This window comes from Eretmochelys imbricata, chromosome 12 (genome assembly GCF_965152235.1).
Source record: "Eretmochelys imbricata isolate rEreImb1 chromosome 12, rEreImb1.hap1, whole genome shotgun sequence".
Lineage (NCBI taxonomy): Eukaryota > Metazoa > Chordata > Testudines > Cheloniidae > Eretmochelys > Eretmochelys imbricata.
The window spans coordinates 41,319,503-41,334,909 of NC_135583.1; the positions used below are offsets into that span (position 1 = coordinate 41,319,503).

At 42.1% G+C, this 15,407-nt stretch overlaps 1 protein-coding gene across 1 annotated transcript in view; it reads left to right on the forward strand.

The window, feature by feature from the left end:
• NFAT5 (nuclear factor of activated T cells 5) overlaps window positions 1-15,407 on the forward strand; it is a 147,800-nt gene that overhangs the window by 96,062 nt on the left and 36,331 nt on the right. The window contains exons 9-10 of the mRNA XM_077831518.1: window positions 3,377-3,509; window positions 12,493-12,570. Coding sequence (XP_077687644.1) covers window positions 3,377-3,509; window positions 12,493-12,570 — 211 coding nt within the window. The remainder of the gene's footprint in view (window positions 1-3,376; window positions 3,510-12,492; window positions 12,571-15,407) is intronic.

Sequence of the window (15,407 nt, forward strand, 5' to 3'; positions counted from 1 at the left end):
CTTACTCATACATTGAATACAAATATCTGAAAATGTTCCTGCATCATCACTCAAGACAAAAGCTTGATTCTTAGCTTTGTTCTCATTGTCTTGGCCAGTAGAGACCAGGAAGGCTTGCTCTTCACACATACAATGCAAAGAATATAATTAAGGAAATTGTGTCTAGTATGATTTCACATACTGTATACTGGAAGCATGATAGTTTTGTGTTGATTGTTAATGTTAAGAAAAATATTCTACTCTGAAATTCCATTTTCAGTCAGCACTACAAGTAAAGAATAATACTTAGCTAACTTTGAGGGAAAAATAAAAAAAATTAAGGAAAAACAATGTGTTTATCACATGCACAATCTATAATTTTACATAACTTATTTTACTTACTACTTGACTTTTTTGTCCATGTAGTCTTCCAACTTTAATATTCCCTTAACATAGCTTTTTGCACTTAATGGAGTAATAATTTTGTAACAAAGAAAGCATCTGTCTGTCAAAATTGAGCATCTGGTTATATCTTGGCCAACTCACAAGTAGTAAGGCAGATAGTCAGTTTCAAGATTGAAAAACAGCCTAAAGAAGGTACAGAAACATGTTTAACTTAGCTGCCCCCCTTAGAAAGGGAAAATACTAAGCCCAGAGAGAGAGAGAGCGCAAGAAGGCAAAGCTCCATGATATAGAGAATCTCTTCTTTGGTGGGAGTTCCTTTCCACCCCAACTAGTGTGTGTGTTTAAAAAAAAAAAAAAAAGCTTTCATTGGGATCGTTGCTTTCCAAGGATATTTCTACGAGGTATTCCATATCCCTTTCCCAAGGATGTTATATTCCTCACTTGGTTCCCTATCCTACTAGTCTTTTTAAAATCTATTTCCATTTCTGTAAAACGGGACTACCTATGGCTCTAGGTGTGTTCAGTTTTACAGTAAAGCACACAGCGCTACACACACCCTCAAATAGAATAAATGAAGAAGCTACTATATAAAAACCTAACTAAAGGCTCACTGAGGCGAAAGCTAAGGGGTGATTTGCAGAAGGCCCCACTGTGTGATGTGTAAACTCACTTAGAATGCAAGTGGTGTTTTATTCAGACTTGGCTGTAGGGGATTTCTAAACTGGTTTTAGAAGGAAAGAATATTATTTATTATCCCTAGCAATCTAAAGAAATGTTATGGAATGATGTCTTTGAAATTTTAAACAAACTGATGTCAAAAACAGAATTTAAGGTATAGTTCTAGTCTGAAAATTGACAATGAAAATAGCATTGTGAACGTGCAAGTTATTTCTCTTATTGACTCCAGATCAGGCTACATTTGCAAGTAAAATTAAGTGGGTTTTCCCCCCCCCCCTCCGAGTTTGTGGCACTGGCAATTAATCTAGGATCTGAAAGTGGAACTGAATATCTTCCTTTATGGTGTGTTATAAGGAGACTAAAGGTTACAGCCACCAAATTATGCCCTTAGTGACACCAAAGCAATCCCATTATTGTTAGTGGGTTTGCATAAATGTAAGTTGGTTTTGTAATTGGACACTTAGATACCACAATGATGGCTATGTGGTATAAAACACTAAATAGAAGGGGAACTTAGTAAACAATGCATGAAAATGTGTAATGACTCGAAATCTGCTCTTGCTGGCTGTGCAAGGTGAACAGAAATAACTTGCACAGCTCGTAGAACAGGTTTTCTGTGTTAACACACAAATAATAAGCAGAAAATACAGGGAACCTATATGTGAGTAAAATGGTGCTACTTCACTATACTCTCTTCTCAGAGTGGAACTTCACAGTTAAGCCAGTGAAGGAGAATCCTTATGTAATAGTTGGTAAAAGGTTATAGTACATATAACATAGTTAAAAGGAAGGATCTAAAATTTTGCCCATGACTTTCACCTGTGGAGTTATTGTGTTATCAGTGGAGGAAAAGCACTGTATTTTCTCTGTGCTCTTTGTGTCTGGCTAAATTTTTCCTTGTTTAGTGACACGTTCCCCAGTAACTGACTTAATCTTTGCACACAGTTAGGTGGCTTGTAGGCTGAATTCATATTGCAAACAGTGCTGACTGGAGCTGGTCATTTTTTTCTGTTGGTAAATTGCCCACAAACACAGTTTTTACCAGTTTCTTATTTCTAATGGTTGGACAGATAGTTTGGGAACAAAAGTTGTTCTGTGGATTGTTCATGATTGCATCTGCTGATGTCTGTTTGCTATTCATAGGTCTGACCTATGTCATATGTTAAATACATAGGTCTACCCTATGTATTTAACAGCAGTACTTTTTTGTTCATGAACTATTTGCAAATAAGTTGAGATGTTTACACATTTCTTTGTTGTCTGTAATTGTTTGAATTTTTTGTGCGAATTAAAAGAGCTTTTCCAAATGGCTGCAAAAGCACATCTGGTGTGACTACTCCAGCGAATATTTATTTGTGACACTTTTGCTTTCTGTGAACATTCTTGCAAATACTCATTCAAATGTCCTTGAATAAAAAGAATTTCAAATACTAGGGAACTGAATTGGGAGGCTTTACTTACAGGGACTTTTTTGCTGCATTCACATAGCCCAATGCGTAATACGTTATCTTTAAAGGGTAGGTGATAGAAATGACTGAAACCTTCCATGCAAAAATTACCGTAAAACTCTTGTAATGCTGCAGAATAAAAGGGACTAGAGGAAAGTACAAGTGAATTCTGCAGAACAGAATTAAGCAGCCCTTTGACTCTTCTGCCCCTTGTCTTGTCTTTCAAAGTGGATGTCCTTTTATCTTTTTCATATCTTCTGTGTTTACATAACTTGCCACTACATATGAAATAGTAAATATCTTGAATTCAGGAGATGTACTGGACTCTTGTACTCAGGTTCTCTTTGCCTGAGATGCCGGAACCTGAACCTCTCTGCTCATATTGAGTACAGAGGCCCTATTCAACAAAGTACTTAAACATGTACTTAATTCTCTTTGATTTCAGTGGTATTTAAGCACATGTTTTAAAGTTAAGCACATACGTAAGTGCTTTGCTGAATCAGGGCCAGAGTTCAAGGGTATGTGTATGTCTTTCCCACTCTTCCCCCCCCCGCCCCGCCCTCCCCATTTACACTATATGTTACAAATAAGCTCTGTATAGGCAGAACATTCCAGTGCCCTTTTCAGCTCAACATGGTTGTCCATTTCTTTTAAAAGAAGCACAGCTTCACCACCTTCCCCCTGTCTACTCCGCACTTCTTACAGGTTTTGTTTTACTAGAATGTATTTGTTAGGGTTTGTGCTAGTCCATTTTTTAATTTGATTTGGCTTTCTTTGTATGGATAATAGTTACCTTTTAAATTGCAATTAAAATAATGAAGAAATCTTTCTAATATGAACTCTCTCTCTCTCTCTCGGCAATACAGAATCATCTTATTGTGACGGTGCCACCATATCATGACCAGAAAATAACCTCTTCTGTTTCTGTGGGGATATATGTGGTGACCAATGCTGGAAGATCACATGATGTGCAGTCATTTACATACACTCCAGATACATGTACGTAAAGTGAAGAAATGAGGGATGGGAATGGACAAAATTGCCTGCAAGGTCTTTTCTGATTTTAATTTCTGAATATTGAAGCAGAGAGAAAGGGGCTAACAAGGGTAGCAGCTGTGTGAAGTTGGGTAATAGGCTTTTCAACAAACATACGTGCTCAGCAATAATATACCATTACAATGACATTTCTTCTTTGATAAAGTGGTACCTATGGGTGCTTAAACAACCTTCTGAAATTTCAAGGTATTCTAGGAAGAATGTTTTGAGTCACCAGCATGACAGTTCCTCTACTGGCCAAAGCACTTTGAAAGGCTCCTGGTTCCTTCCCTCAGCTGAGGACTCTGCTGTGCCCCAGACCCTAATATAGGGAGGGACAGTAGCACTCATGATTGCAATAAAGACGGGGATGTGTACTTTCGAGTACTGGAAGAGCCACCCTTAGAGATGTCATGAAAGCAAATAGTTAGCTCAGCTGTCTACACCCTGGATCCTGAGTCCTAAAATTCATCTCTGAACAGGAGGCTAAACACAGAATGAAGTCAAATCGCAATTGTATTAGTTGTGGTGAAAAGGCTTGCAAAGGATGAGGAGACACTACACATGGTGGACAGGTAACCGTAGAGGGAAAGGGGCTTGAGGAAGAATTAGGGAGCAAATGTTTCCTCACTGCTCTAAAATAAAATATAAGGCTTTTGTTTTCTCGTAGACTGTGTAATATTTCACCAACTATCAAAATGTTTTTCTTCAGTCCCAGTAAACTTTGATATTGCAGGTTATCAACATTTCTCTAGTTACTTGTTATATCAACGTCGGAAATGTTAATATTCTGGGAGCGCCTCTTGTTAGCAAAATCCGCTCTGTCAAGAAATGAGGTCTGAAGGGTTAACTTCCATCCTTGTTACGGTATGTAGCGAGGGAATCCCAGCCAGATACAGGCGGCTGCTTTCACATAGTAGTATCAATTTCAGGTTTATATAAGTTCAAACAAGGAAGAACCCAAGCTGTAGGGCAAGTGAAGGTACAGGTGTTTGCAGTGGAAGATATAGCAAAATAAATAGCACCAAGCATTCTGTGTAGAAAGACCCAAGGGTGCAAATCATACAAATATATTCTGTTTTTTGATGCCACAATCTCTAATACAGTAACCAGCTTGCTTGTTCAATTTAGAAATGAAAATGAAACTTTTCAAGTACACTGCTAATTCTTTTTTTATTTTTAACTTGAAAACTATATTGACTATCTTAGGCTGGGAATAAGATGTAAATTTGTTTTATGTGACTGATGCCCCATAATTCACTAATATGACCGATACATTGTGAGGCTCTTACACTGCAGAGATAAGATACGCAACTTAATAGTACTCATAGGGGATGTGATTTTATTTACTTCTGTTTATGCGGGGAGGTCAAGCTGTCAGGCAAGGGGATCTCCTATGTAATGGCAAAAAGGGCAATGAAAAGTTCTGCATAGCTGCAGTTGAATACATAGAGCAGAAGCATAGTCAGCATAAAACAAAGGATGAACGGAAGAGTTGTGCAGGCTCTGTTAGCACCACTGTACGAGCCTGTGACTGTAAGGAAGTACCTCTAGAGAGGTATAGTAACAATTTCTCTTAGGCCTCGTCTACACTAGGAGGGAGGGGGAGATCAATCTAAGATACACAACTTCAGCTACGAGAATAGCGTAGCTGAAGTTGACGTATCTTAGATCGACTTAGAATCACCTACTTCGCGTCCTTGCGGCGCGGGATCACTGCTCCCCCGTTGATTCCGCTTCCGCCTCTCGCCGTGGTGGAGTTCCGGAGTCGACAGCAGAGCGATTGGGGATCAATTTATCGTGTCTACACTAGATGCGATACATCGATCCCCGAAAGATCGATCACTACCCGCCAATCCGGCTGGTAGTATAAACTTGGCCTCATTCCCAGACTTACACATATTGGATCTCTTTTTCAGTGAGGCTTCAACTGCACTTCCCACATGTTGCATGCACTCAGTGCAGTAATAACTGCATGCTGGTGATAGAATTTTAATGTGCAAATTCCATTTGTACAAATTTTGCAATGGACAGAAAATTGCTACCATAACAGGGTTCACACAGGTGTGTGCACAGAAAATTGTGCCTGCATAAGGAGTGAATATGGGGCTCATTTGTCTGTTGGTATTCCCAGGCTTGTAACATAGTCTTTAGACACAAAATTCCTCCGAAATGCTAGTTAATGATTATTTTAACTAGTAAACCTACAGCTCTTCATTTTAGTGCTATATATATTTGATCAGCTGTGTGAGTCTCATCTTCTGTTTTCTGTCTATCAGGGTGGGGGCAAGGAAAGATATAATAGGTTCAATAACAAGTCATCACTATGGATGTACTCTTACCTTGATACATAAGGACTTTTGTGTGTCATTCTCCATGCTCCAAAATGAGAATATAATAAGAACCTGATGTCTTGTTGTCCTATATCTCTCATTGCTATTTCTGCAGAGCAAAGGAATTCAAGGAGAACTCTCATGAATATGGTCTACCTGAAACATTAAGATTAGAGAAATGTTGAAAGCGGCAGCTAGATATTGGAGTTATACATTAATTGCAAATGCCTGAGAGATTATATACTGTAAACCTGTTAAAAAGACATAAAAGCTTTGCGATGGTGAAAACCTTCAGTGCAGCTATTTGTAGTCCGTAGGCTGAGATACTCTAAATAAAACTCAGGGGAGTTCGACACTTGACTCCCTTAGGCTCCTTTTGAAAATCCCAACGCATGGTCTACCTATGGTTATTTGTATACAACATGGCTGTCTGTAGAATGGACAGATAGCTTTACATCATCTGCTTGTGAGAGAAGAGAGCTAGAAGTTTATTCCCTATATTGAATGTCTAAAGTAATTTTGGTAAAATATTAATGATCACACAAAAGTTTATAATGAGCTTGTGGGGTACAGCCTAGCGTTCAGGTCTTTGGCCCAGTGACCCAAAGGAAGTCTTCTGTTCGGAGATGGTGCATTCATAGAATATCTGTATTCAGCTCCACAAAAACTGTATTTCATATGTGTGTTGTAAAATGTGTTTACCAATATCATACTGGTATTCATGGTACACCGTCTGTTTTTATTATGGGGGAGAGGGTTCCAGGAGCATTTGCATGACTCAAAGACTTTTTCCCCTTATTTTTCACTTACTTACTTTGGTATCTGTATTAGAAGATGTAATCTTGTCAGGAGATGTAAGTGAACATTTTTCTCCTGAATTTATCCTGATTGTTTTCTGGCCTCCAGTGATAGAAGTGAATTACTGAATGATTGTTAAACTGATGTATTTTATGAGGACCTATTTGACCTGGAAATATGTAACTAATGTGTGTTGTGTATTTTGTATGGGTTCTTTTTTGAGTGCCTGTACACACAGAATCATAGGACTGGCTACTGCACTCATGGAAGGACTGAGTATTGTCTAGACCCTCCCTGACAGGTGTTTTATCTAACCTCTGCTTTTAAAAATCTCAACTGATAGAGACTCCATAATCTACATAGGTAATTTATTACAGAGCTTAACCACCCTGACAGTTGGGACATTTTTCCTAATGTTCAACCTACACTGCCTTTGCTGCAATTTACGCCCATATACCCTTGTTTAGTGCACTGAAGTTCATATTCTTTTGGCCAGCAGTATTTGCTGGGGGCTGCATCTGCACCCTGTGTGTCTTCTTACCTCCAACTGAGGGCATAAAGGGCACAGTGACTTCAGCTGCCGCAGTTTCTTCTCCCGTGCCAGGAAGCCGTGTGATGTCTGAGCTTCTTCACTCACTGTGCAGTTTACCCATTGTTTGTACATGGCTGTAAAAAGATAGGTACATAACAGTTAGTTGGTAATTAGTGTTGAGACATGTCTATGCCATGAGCACTACAGTGATGTGGCAAAAGGGAGGTTTCACTAGTGTGTGCCATGGAGTCTAGGTATTCCGGTCAGTATGCATCTAAGAGGGAGTTTCATTACCCTAGACTAGTGGCTCTCAACCTTTCCAGATTACTGTGCCAACAGTGCCCCTCTGCCATGTACATTGGCCAAACCGGACAGTCTCTGTGCAAAAGAATAAATGGACACAAATCAGACGTCAAGAATTAGAACATTCAAAAACCAGTCAGAGAACACTTCAGCCTCCCTGGACACTCAATTACAGACCTAAAAGTGGCAATTTTTCAACAAAAAAATTTCAAAAACAGACTCCAACGAGAAACTGCAGAACTGGAATTAATTTGCAAACTGGACACCATCGAATTAGGCTTGAATAAAGACTGGGAGTGGATGGGTCATTACACAAACTAAAAACTATTTCCCCATGCTAATTTTCCCCCCTACTGTTACTCTCACCTTCTTGTCAACTGTTTGAAATGGGCCATCCTGATTATCACTACAAAAGTTTTTTTTTCTCCTGCTGATAATAGCCCACCTTAATTGATTTGTCTTGTTAGAGTTGGTATGGCAACCCCCATCTTTTCATGTTCTGTGTGTGTGTGTCTTCCTACTGTATTTTCCACTGCATGCGTCTGATGAAGTGGGTTTTAGCCCACAAAAGCTTATGCTCAAATAAATTCGTTAGTCTCTAAAGTGCCAAAAGTACTCCTTATTCTTCTAGGAAAGATAGTTCTCCGTGGTAGCTCTCCTTTTCTCCCCAGCCATCTGCTCCTTGTGCATACCACTATCCTTGGTTCTGTTGGGCTCCATGAGGGATACATCACTGTAGAACACCATTGTCTGCATCCATCCCAATCCAGGGCTAGATCCCCTTTACCATCATCTCTTGGGGTGGCAGGGGTTACAACCAGCCTGTTCTGCTCCTCTGCCAGCTGAACAGTCTGCTCAAGGCTCTGATGAGGAGTTACAAGTAGAGGACTACCCTATCCTGGCTCCCCTCTCATCCTCATCATCATCCGTCTGTGGTATCTTCATCATCTACCTCAACCCCAGATGACTTTCAAGACATTCCAGGACTTGCAGCGCAGAATGCCTGACACATTGGAAATTCCAGCTGAGGTGGTCCAGGAAAAATCATGCACAATCCTGACATCTTGCAATGCCCATCAACAAGGGACTTCTATAGCCAGCCAAATTGCTCTGGCAGATACCTGCTTATTTGACACCAACATCAAAAAGAACAGATTGTTGCTCAAGTGCCTTCCCAGGGCTTTGAGCAATTTTATAGACATTTCACACCAGTGTCATTGGTTATTACAGCAGTGAATGAGAGGTCGAGGCAAAATCAAGAGAAAGCAACACCAAGAGACAAGGAACCCAAGAAATTAGATATATTTGCCTGGAAAATGTATCCTATGTACAGTCCCCAGATGAGAATCACCAATTACCAGGCCCTGTTGATGAAGTATGGTTATTTGAATTGGGATTCCATACTCAAATTTGCAGACAAGCTTCCCCAAGATAAGAGTAGTTTAAGTCCTTGATAGCCAAAGGTCAACTTTTGGTGTGTATATTCCTCCAGGCAGCTCTTGGTACTGTGGATATGGCTTTTAGATCCATGACTACCTCAGTTGCTATTAGGAGATGTACTCCAGTCATCAGTGACCCATAAAGAGTTAAAACTGAGGCTCTTCCATTTGAGGGATGTGAATCTTTCAGTATGAAAATAGACAAAACTTCTCACTGTCTGAAGGACTTTCTGGCCACGCTGAGTTCTTTAGGAGTCCATACTGCTGCATCAAAGTGCAAGCTCTATGAGCCTCAACAACAGTAAAGGAAATCATTCTATACCCAATTTAGGCAACCTGAATCACTTGGAAAGCATGAAAAATTCCACATGAGGAAGTCATCTGCATGCAGTACCATGTCTGTGCTATAGCATTCATCATCATTAAAGCAGTAGATTTGACTTTTGGTCAGGAGTAACGTACAAATTCTGTTGGCTTTTCCTGTTTGTTCCCTTCATTTTAGGAATCATATATTTCATTTTCTTGTGGTCTGGAGCAATGTACCCTCTAATATTTTACATCCATGTACAGAATTAATTTTGTTATCTGAACCAATATGGAGGTGGTGCGTGGCTGGGGTGGGGCCCACGGTTTCAGAGTGTGGGAGGGGATTCAGGGCTGGGGCAGAGGTTTGGAGTATAGGGGGTGAGGGCTGGGGATGAAGGGTTTGGGTTCTGGGAGGGGGCTCAGGGCCAGAGAGTTGAGATGTAGGAGGTGAGGGCTCTGGGGTGGGGCCAGGGATTGCGGTTTGGGGTGCAGGCTGCCCCAGGGCTGTGGCAGAGAGAGAAGACTCCCCCCAGCCCTCTCTCACCACAGCAGCCCGGGGTCGGGGGAGATGCTCCTCTCTCTGGCCTTGGCAGCGCTGGGGCTGGGGGAGAGGCGCCTCTCCTTGTCTGCGCAGCCCTTGATAGCCTGCTGCGCGGCCATGCAGCTTAGAGGGAATTTAGCTCTGGAGCATCATCGCTATGGACGATTGGATCCTGGAAATCCTATAGGGAGGCTATTCCATTCAGTTACAGATCCTCCCTAACCTCACACACACACACACCTTCCCCATTCTTTTCAGGGACCCCCTCATGCGAACATGTCACATTGCGAGGTACAATCACTTCTCAATCTTAGAGAAGTTGAAGAATTTCCTCTAAAACACAGGGGGAAGGGATTTTGCTTTCATGATTTTGATTCCCCAAAAGAAATGGGCTGGTGCCCTATTCTAGATCTGAGACAACTGAACCCCTTCATTTGCAAGCTTAAGTTCAGGATGGTAGTTCTGGCTTTATTTATTCCAACCCTAGATCTACGCAACTTTGTATGCAGCTCTCAACCTTCAGGTTGCTTATTTACCTATAGCACTTCCTACATGTATGATGAATGAAGTCCCACTACCAATACAGGCTGCTACTATTCAGCCTATTGACAGCACGGAGAGTATTCATGAAATATCTAGCTTACGTCAAGAAACAAGGAGTTCAGATTCATCCCTGTTTACATGACTGGCTCATTTGCAGGAAGTCGTATCAACAGGTAACTGACTTTGCAACTCCTTGCCTTCCTGAGACTAAGTAATCAGAGAAGTCAGTACGAACTCCTACTCAAAAGATAAGTTATAGGTGTGGTTTTGGACTCCAGCAATGGCCCATTTGTTCCAACAAGGATTCCAAGCTATGGTAGATCTATCCGCCCACCTACAAATTAATCGCAAAACCAGTGTAAGAATTTTTCTGACTTTTGGGACACAAAACCTCCTACACGTACATAGGTGAGCCTGCCAGACTTCACCACCTTTGCATACAAGGGTGGTTGAAGTCTGAATATCCAACAAGCAGTTCTGGATATGTCAGTGCACGTTCCCCCAGAAATCCTCTTGTCATTAAGCTGGTGGAAAGACTCTCAAAGTTTGCAAGTGTCCTCTCCACAATTACCATCAAAGACATTGGTGATAGATGCCTTCACATTGGGATGGGAAGTCCACTTTCGACAATCTTCAGACGTGGGGCATATGGACTCCTCAGGAAGCGTGGCTTCACATAAATATCTTGTAGCTAAGCGCCATTCATCAGGCATGCACGATTTTCCTCTGAGTTCTAAAAGGCTGAATAAGTCAATTCCTAACAGACAACACTTCAGTAATGTTTTATATAAGCAAACAAAGGGGAGCAGATTCTTTGTCATGAATCTGTACATCTGTGGAACTTCTGTGTGAGTCTGACAGAAATACTTATCAGGATTACAGAATATGCTGGCAGATCTCAGCAGACTATTTGCAAGTGACCATGAATGGTCAGTGAAGGACACTAAAATCCAAGACATTCATCAAGTGGAGTCATCCAGTCGTAGACCTCTTTGCCACCAAAGAAAATGAAGTGTCAAAAGCTCTGCTCCAGAGGAGGACCAAGTCTGGCATGCCTGTCTGATGCATTTCTGATCCCCTGCTCTCCAGAACGGATGTATGCTTACCCTCCAATTCTGTTGATCCCAAGAGTTTTCGTGAAGCTCAGGCAGGATTCAGCCAGAATAGTCATGGTAGTTCAGGCATCACTGAGGCAATTCTGGTTCTCAGACCAGAAGAATATCTCCATCCAACTTCCAGTGCAGTTGCCTCCCCAGCCAGATGTGGTATCTCAGAGATGGACAGATCCTCGTATGCATCTCAACTTTCTGCTCATCAGTTCATGTGTATTTCACGTTTTTCACACCATACAGTTGCTACATTTTTTTTAAAAGTCTTATGAGGGTATGTCACAGGGTGACTTTGACACTTTAAGTGAGAGCAGGGCCAGTGCACCTGTGACTGGTCCATTCACCCCAGCTGACCTTTAAAAGAGGGCACCTGGTTTTAGAGAGAGAGAGAGACATGGTGAGGGGGAGTGTGAGGCACAATCAGGATGGGGTAGAGAAAAATTAGAGAGACATGTAGGGAAGCTGTGTGGTGTTTGATGCATATGTTTATCCAGCATAACTACACAGTGGAAGCGTCAAGATCTGAGGCTCATTTTGGTAGGGCTTTCTTGAAATAATTTTTTTAGGTAGATTCTTCGCACCCACCTCCTTTGTCATCTAGGTTATTGATTGAGTCTCCAATAGTGGAATATATATGGACAAGCACTCAAAGAAGAAACAATTATTTACCGAACAGTAACTTTGGCTCTTTGAGATGTGTTGTCCATATCTATTCCACAACCTGCCCTCTTTCCGTGCTACCAAGGAGACAGAAGAGATATGGGTTCTATATTGGTGAAGGAATGGAGAGGTGATTGGGGTAGTCTGCCCTTTATGCCCTCAGTTAGAGGCAGTAAGACACTCAGAGTGCCAGTATGGCCTGCAATGGACATCAGTGGCCAAAAGAATCTGAACTCAAGTGCATTGGGAACATGCACACCAAAAGTGGAATATATATGGGTAAAACCTCTTGAAGAACCACAGTTACTGTAAAGTAAGTTGCCATTTCTTGTGACAATGCTTTCAACATACCTGACATTCAGCAATGCCTTTTGTCTCAACAGCTGGTACTCTGAATATTAATGTGAAGAAAGAAATCTCCAGCCCAGCACAGCCTTGTTCTTTTGAAGAGGCTATAAAAGGTACTAAATTGATTCTTATCAATGTTGTTAATGAGTGAGCTATAACTTCCTCCATCATTCCTGTCCAGATTGTACACTGAAGGAGATAGGGGTCCCATAGAAATAGTTTGTGATTATATCGTTAGACTGTATGCATATAACTTTTTTTCTTTTCTGACTTTGAAGACTTCACCCTGCAACTACAGTGTTTTTATATATATATAAATAAACACGGATTAATGTAGAGCAAAAACCATTCAGAAGTTTTAAAAAAATCCATCTGGACTCTTCCTTTAGATGGCCCTATGTTCCACTCTTCCTTTAATATGCTTCCAAGGGATGAGGATGAGAGAAAATGACGTTTCTGTCACTTACACAATTAACATGGGAATTATTACAGGGAATTTAGAAAATATAAGAGAATTAATTTATGCAAGATAAAATTTAGAAGACTAAGGCCTAGTCTACACTACAGGGTTTGGTTGAATTTAGCTGTGTTAGGTGTATTTTAAAATGAACGCGTCCATACAACCAACCCCATTCCGTCGATTTAAAGGGCTCTTAAAATCAACTTCTGTACTTCTCCCCAGGAAGGGGAGAAGCACGAAAATCGACCTTGCTGGGTCGAATTTGGGGTAGTGCGGACGCAAATCGACAGTTGTGACCGCTCTGGACAGCACTTTGAATTCCGATGCACTAGCGAGGTACACAGGAAAAGCCCCGGGAACTTTTGAATTTCATTTCCTGTTTGGTCAGCGTGGCAAACTCAGCAGCACAGGTGACCATACACTCCCCCCAGAATTGCAAATAAGCTGCAGCATGGACCAAAAGGGAGACACTGGATCTGATTGCTGTATGGGGAGAAGCATCTGTGCAGGCAGAACTCCAATCAAAAAGAAGAAATGCAAATATATTTGCCAAAATCTTACAGGGCATATTGGAGAGAGGCTACAACAGGGAGACACAGCAGTGCCACATGAAAGTTAAGGAGCTGAGGCAAGCGTACCAAAAGACAAAGGAGGCAAATGGTTGCTCTGGGTCAGAGCCCCATACGTGCCGCTTCTATGATCAGCTGCATGCCATTATAGGAGGGGACCCTACCACTACCCCACCACTGTCTGTGGACACCTGCAAGGGCGGAGTCTCACGCAACAGGGAGGAGGATTTTGTGGATGAGGAAGAGGAGGAGGAGAATGCACAGCAGGCAAGCGGTGAATCCATTCTCCCTGGCAGCCAGGACTTTTTCATCACCCTGAAGCTAATGCCCTCCGAAGGCAGGATCCCCAACCCTGAAGCTGGAGAAGGCACCTCTGGTGAGTGCACGTTTGTAACTACAGTACAGCGTTTAAAAGCAATAGTGTTTAACGTTTGATTTGCCCTGAAGAATTGGGATGCATTCACAGCCAGTACAGCTATTGGAAAAGTCTGTTCACATGTCTGGGAATGGAGCAGGAATCCTCCAGGGACATCTCCATGAAGCTCTCCTGGAGGTACTCTGAAAATATTCTGGAATCATTGCAGCGCAAAGCATGGCAGTGAATGGTCCTGGGTTTTGGTCACATTCAAGCAACATTTGGTCTATATCTTTCTGTGTTAGCGTCAGGAGAATATCATTCATGGTCACCTGGCTGAAATAGGGGAATTTTTGTAAGGGAACAATAGAAGGACCCCGTTCAGGCTGGGCTATTTGCGCTTGGTTAAAAGGGATCATCCCGGAGAATAGCCACGCGGTGGGGTGCGGGTAGGTGTGTGCTGCACATCTGCCCGAAAACCGCAGCCCCTTCTTTTAAATGTGAAACCCAACCCATTGCTTGCCACGGGAAAGGATGGCACTGCAGTTTGAAACCATTCCCACCTGTTATGTGTAAGAAGCCAACCCCGCGTACCCTTTGACTTACCGTGGCTGCATGGAAACTGAATTCTGTTGCCCAGCTGTTTGTGATGTCACCATATCGGCAGGCACTCAATATAAAAGGCAAAATGCGACCTTGTACCTAAAGCACATGTGCTGTCTGCTGCGAATTGCTTGATTCACTGTGAAAGAGTCTCCCTTTTGTTCTCAGAAATGAATCATCTTAAATTTTACTCTCCCTTTTTACCTCCCCCAAGGTACAACTGTTTCTAGGCTCCCCCTATCATCTCCGCCCCTGAAGTTATCGCAGATTAGAAGGTGAAAAAAACGCACTCGCGATGACATCTTTTCCGAGCTTATGCAGTCCTTCCGCACTGATAGGGCACAGCTGAATGCATGGAGGCATTCAGTGATAGAGGCTAGGAAAGCATTAAGTGAGCGCGAAGAACAGAGGCAGGAGGCAATGCTAAGGCTAATGGGGGAACAACGGACATGATGAAGCATCTGGTGCAGCTTAGGAAAGTCAACAAGAGCACAGACCCCCACTACATCCATTGTACAACCGCCTGACCTCCTCCCCAAGTTCCATATCCTCCTCACCCAGATGCCCAAGAACGTGGTAGGGGGAGGCTCCAGGTACCCAGCCACTCCACTCCAGAGGATGGCCCAAGCAACAGAAGGCTGTCATTCAAACAGTCCGATTTGTAGTGTGGCTACAATAAGCAATGTGGCCTTATCCTTCCCTCCTCCCCCACCCCACCCCATCCAGGCTACCTTGTCAGTTATCTCCCTTTTTTTTTAATTAATAAAGAATGAATGCATGGTTTTAAAACAATAGTTACTTTATTTCGAAGCAGGGAGGGTGGTTGGCTTACAGGAAATTAAAATTAACAAAGGGAGTTGGTTTGCATCAAGCAGAAATACACACAACTGTCACACTGAAGCCTGGTCAGTCATGAAACTGGTTTTCAAAGCCTCTCTGATGTGCAGCACGCCTTGCTGTGCT